This window comes from Rhinopithecus bieti, unplaced genomic scaffold (genome assembly GCF_001698545.2).
Source record: "Rhinopithecus bieti isolate Rb0 unplaced genomic scaffold, ASM169854v2 scaffold_7414, whole genome shotgun sequence".
NCBI classification, from domain to species: Eukaryota; Metazoa; Chordata; class Mammalia; order Primates; family Cercopithecidae; genus Rhinopithecus; species Rhinopithecus bieti.
The window spans coordinates 610986-616808 of record NW_016806087.1 but is presented as its reverse complement, the minus strand read 5'-3'; the positions used below and the strand labels follow the sequence as shown (position 1 = coordinate 616808).

The 5823-nt window shown below is 36.0% G+C and overlaps 1 protein-coding gene across 2 annotated transcripts in view; it reads right to left on the bottom strand.

The window, feature by feature from the left end:
* Positions 1–2041: 2041 nt before the first annotated feature.
* CCDC85A (coiled-coil domain containing 85A) overlaps positions 2042–5823 on the bottom strand; it is a 212292-nt gene continuing 208510 nt past the window's right edge. For both annotated transcript variants that reach the window (XM_017874645.1, XM_017874644.1), the window contains one exon: positions 2042–3955. In XM_017874645.1, coding sequence (XP_017730134.1) covers positions 3866–3955 — 90 coding nt within the window. In that variant the 3' untranslated portion in view covers positions 2042–3865. The remainder of the gene's footprint in view (positions 3956–5823) is intronic.

Here is a 5823-nt window from a genome sequence, read left to right as displayed (position 1 = left end):
CTACTGTTCATATGTGAGTATCAGACCAATGTCCTTTTTTCCCCTCCATTCACACAATCACCATCTGTGATTGGCCAAAAAAGAGCCCATGGTAGCCTGGATGATGTAAAAAGGACAGAACGTCACAATATTTAACTGCACAGCTAAAATTACTTTATCTGGTAGTGACCGATCTTCAGCACTTATGTGATTTTTCTCTTCCAGTCTAATAGTATAAATTGCAACAGACCACGGGGTTTGAGCTCCTATGTCTTTGACATAGGCTCAATGGTCTGTGAAGACCATTGAAATTTAAAATAAAGGCAGCAATAAAAACCTTACAACAACTCAGCAATATAGGTATTATCTACATACAGCACGTGAGGAAACAGTCTCATTGAAGTTAAATTGCTCAAACTCATAAAGCTAATTATAAAGTCAAATGCTGAACTTGCTGGCCCAAATTCTGCCTCTCTGAAGTCAAATGTTCTTTATTGAATGCTGCATTTAATACAGCATACTTTAAGATAGCTCCAGCCCAGTGTGATGGCTCTTCTATAACTTCTACTGTATTCACTCTATAATTCCCACCAAAAAAAATCTTCATCTTGAGAGGTTGAACCGTATGAAATTACTGTTTTAATAATCCAAAAGTGGTCAAATATTGGCAATTTCCTATGGTTCAACCTAATATACTGTCTGTAACTACGTAACAGGGTGGATAATTTTTAGTCTTTAGAAGGAAAAGAATTAAAAATGTATATTAGCATACGAATTCCTCATAGCAGTGCCTTGAGCTTTGTTGGGCATCTACCTTGATAAGCCAGCTTGAGGCAGGCAGATCCTTTCCAGGAATAGATTCCAACCAAGGTTTCTACTAGGGAAATCAGTTTGCCCCGATGTAGAGATAGTATGAGGCAACAAGAAGCTTACTACAGAGTGCGAACTCTGGAAATTAGTGGAAATCATTTGGATACTGCTTACTCAGATCAATAAACTGGATGTTTGAGGTAATCCTATCTCGATCTCAAGGATCAAAAGCTCCAGCTTGCATCCCAGATACTACTCTTACATGTATTTCTTGAGAGTAGTCCGCCCTATGAGTCAGGAACCAAAGCTGTGTTTACTCACATGGCAGTGATAGGCATTCATTAAATATTCGTTGACCTAAGGAACAATCATCCCAATTAGACTCTTGTTATTTTACTGGATATTACATAAGATGATCTGAATTCCCTACAGTGCCTTAAGCACGAGTTTGAAACTTGAAAGGCATGCATTTAAAAGCTCAGATTCTGACTGTCAGTCTAGCAGCTTCAAAGCTGGTAAAAATACTCTGCCAAGATAGATACATTAACCTTTGTCCCAGAGAAGATAAGATCATAAACTAATAACTTGGTCACATAAGAGAATGGTGCCACTCATTTTGATTGATAAAGGTATTAGGCAATAGCAAGATTCAGGCACTTAGTTATCCATCTTCTCTGTCATTTAAAGTTGAGGCTAATACTAAGTGTGGAAAGCCTTATTCCACAATCTTATTAGTGACATCCAAGTAGTATGTGTGTTCTCTGAGCACATGTGTGTGTGTGTGTTTTCCTATTGATCTCTTAGTCACATGTATCTATTATGCCTTTCCCAATAATGTATAAGTTTCTTAAAGAGGTCAAGTTTTCCATTTATTTGGTACTTCCCCTTGAAAATATTTCCTTCTGATGACTAATGTTTTAAAAATAAGTAGATAATAATGAAGTTTAATTTTAATCTATATAAATTAAAAGACTAAGAGGATTTTATAACAGAAACATTTTTAAATATTATAAAATATCATTTGAAAGCTTTAACTCCATTATAATGGAGAATGGTGCAAGTTGAGGAATATCTGAATATTTAATCCCTCATTATGAGCATATTTTAAAACATGCCTTTGGTTTATGTTTAAGATAATGAATCATCTGTATTACTATTATTACTACCATCATACAGGAGCATTAGGACATATAATGACTATTACAAATGGACTTAACTTAGGAAAGACATTTTGAAGAAGACAAAAACACTGTGAGATTAAATAATTTATTACCATTGCTAAGATGAACACATATACTTAATACTCAATTTTATGCAGAACTTTAAAAAAATAGTTTTAATACAGTATCAAAATTTACACAACTTTATTTTGTCAAAAGACCAGTGTCCCTTGTATTAGCTTCTGCAGGCTCTGCTGCAGGCACAAAAGCTTATTTTAAGTGTCTTCAGAGTGTAGGAATACAACAATTTAAGGATGAAAGCTTTCCTAGGAAAGAAGGTGTAAATATAGCAAGCAATTTTCTTTTATAGAGTAATAACATTTTAAAATATAACATTTTTAAAGGGAAGCTTAAATCGTTACCCAATTATGATAATTAGAGAGATAATTCTATAGTAAATTAATTCATAAATATTTTCTGAAAATAGAGGGATGATTTTTCATCACAGTAACATTTTTGAAAGTATAACAAAATTCCTTCACAGTCTCCTACTAGTGACAATTAACTCATTGTGTAATGAGCCCATCTAAAACAACAACAGAGAATATCTGCTATGAATCAAATCTTAGAAATGTAGAACCTATCCCAAAACTGGGAATTGTTGCATTTCTACTTTTATAATCTTAAACTACCATAAAAACGTAGCATTCGGTCACAGGCCTCTTGCACACTCATACAAGAAACTATCATTGCATTTGGATAAACACAAAATACCTATCATAGCATTTCCAGTACACACATTCTAATATTATATATATGTATATGTATACCAAAAATAAGAAATAAACTAAGCAAAGCTAGCACACCTCTTTTTCAAACCTCAGGCAATCTGAACAAGAGCTTTTAGCCTCAATAATGAAGGACATGCGTCAGTTTCATAAAATGTTAGATTGCTGCAGTAGGCAAAGAAAGCTTTTTTCATAAATGCAGTGCAATATTTTAAAGTTTACATAAAGTTTATTAAATATACAGCATGTCTAGAAACTAAATTATAGAAATTGACATCTCACAGCTCGAAACACTTAGAAAAATTATGTTTGCTAGTTTTTAGTTGAAATTGTTAATATGAACATCAATGGATCCACTGAATGAATATGAAGGCTTGTAAGCCCCAAGATGTGTCTTTATGAAAAACTTATTAAGACGAAAAGAAAAAGATGTATTTCTATTGATCAATTGAAGTCAATGGTACTCTCTGATAAGCACTCTACAAAGTCTTACTACCCTTCTAGCTGGTAGGGAGAATTTACGTGGTATTTTTTAGCACCTCAGAAGTCAACACCAAACTCCAAAAACTTAATCTTATCTTGCATCCAAATTAATTATGAATCCGGAATTAGTAGTTTGTTGGTTGACTGAAGTATAAGAGGTAGATGCCCAACTCTCAAACTTGGGAAGCTGGAAAATACCTCTTCATATCTTCAATATGACATGGTAGAAAACTCCCACCATTATGTGCAAGGAGTCAACTCTATTCAGAACACTGAGGCTCCACCGGACTCTTAAAACTATGCAGATTTCCCAATTACGATATTATATCTGGGGAGTTAAAAACACTTAGTTCTAATGAAAACACTGGTACCAAAATGGTGATTTTCAAAGCTACTCTTTTTGAGATTTTCAAAGCTACCTTGTTTAAGATTGACTGTTGCGGACATTGAGGTGAGAGACACAGAATATTAGCTTGACGGGAGAAGTTGTACTACAGGTTTTAGAGGGGAGATATGTGCAATGTACAATCACTCCATGTTATTCCATGAGTCCAGGTTTGTGGAAACCCACTGTTTCCTTTTTCTTCTTCTTGTCTTCTATCTCTTTCTGGCAGTGGTGATCTCCTGTTTGAAAAAGAGCGCATCTCACATTGGTCCTTTGTACTGGTTTCCTGATAAATGTTGCCTAATTCCAGGACACGAACCTGCAGCATCTCCAAGTTTCCTCCACACAACCTTAAAAAAAAAAAGAAGGAGTGAGTATCTTACTTTTCCTCTTCCACAAGGAGATTTGCGTTTCTTAAGGGTAAATTAAGAGAGGAGCAAAGATGAAGTAAAGACAAAAGACAAAATATCCACATGAATGAATTCAAATACAAAATAAAATGTGATGACAAGCCTCTTAAAACACAAGAACTACTTAGTAGTTGGGACTACTAAACCTTGTTAATAACCAGGGTCAAAATTTTAAAATGATATATTAACTTACTGTAGTTACATAAGTGGTCCCCAACTCTGACTGCACACTAAGCACTTGAGGAGCTCTTAAACAGTAATCCCCATCCTCGAAGATTATGATCTCACTGGGAGAAGTGAGGCATGGACAACTGCGCTTTTGTTGTCCAAAAGCTCTAAAAGTAATTCTAATGTGTAGCCAGAATTAAGAACACCTTAGCAAGATCATCCTGCTTCCTATATTATACAGCCATAACAAAGGATATCAGTGTTTAATACGCTGAGGAAAACGAAGGAGCTTTTGTTATTGAGCTATTTAAGTCCTGAGGTGGTAGTCTTAGGGCCACTAGTAAATTTCTCTGGCTTTTTCTACAGAGTGGGGTCATCAGTTGTCACAAATCTTAGCTACCAAGCAATATGATGTCTCGGATTTCCAAAACAGAAAGCATCCAAATGTAGGAAGATGATAAGAATAAATTCAAAATCACTGAAAGAGATACAATTACAATATGTTAGAAGCTGGGCCACATAGAGAGACAAAAGGTGCGATCAAGAATAATGTAAGCATAAATGTAAAACTACTGAATTTGCTAATAATGTATCAACACACTAACATTGATTGGAATACACACACGTGCACATGCATGTATGTGCACATGCACAATAACAGCCATACCCTCCCAGACTATTTCACGCAAAGGATTATGATCAGATTGATTGATTGCAAAAACTTTACAATACTCTAACATGAACATAAAACTAGTTTGTTCATTAATTATTCACAACTGTTTCTTTTGTTTGCTTTTGTTTTTGCTTTTAAATAGAAGTGGATACTACAGGGAAACCCAATATCATTAATAGTAATACACAATATAGTGTTCTGTTTATCTTCATTTCCAAGCCAAAGAAACTATTAATCTCAATGTCTCAGCATATACCAATACATGGCATAAATATCCTGTTGTACTCAAAAGGAGCTGAAGTTAGGGTTCTTAAATATCTGGAAAGGAATTATTAATATATAGCAATGGATGGCTCAAGCTATACACAAGAGAGTTAGGAAAGTCTCATTTCTTAATAAATTGACAAGAGACAAACACTGAATCAAGGAACCAAAGATTGCTACGGACTTTCCTTTTCTAGCTCTTAAATACAATTACATCTATCCAGAATGCTTTGAATGTGTGGTTTAGAAGCAGAGGGTAGACTTAAGGACCTTAAAAGGATAACAGACACCAGCACCAGATGATTACAACTCAAAAGTGCAACTCCTCTTCAAATACTGAAATGTAGAATGCAATGAGCTTACCCCAGATATAACTATGTGGGGAAAGGAAACTCCTAAAGAAGGCAGAACCAGCCGGGCGCGGTGGCTCAAGCCTGGAATCCCAGCACCTTGGGAGGCCGAGACGGGCAGATCACGAGGCAGGAGATCAAGACTATCCTGGCTAACACGGTGAAACCCCGTCTGTACTAAAAAAAATACAAAAAACTAGCTGGGCAGGGTGGCGGGCGCCTGTAGTCCCAGCTACTCAGGAGGCCGAGGCAGGAGAATGGCGTGAACCCGGGAGGCGGAGCTTGCAGTGAGCCGAGATCCGGTCACTGCACTCCAGCCTGGGCGACAGAGCGAGACTCCGTCTCAAAAAAAA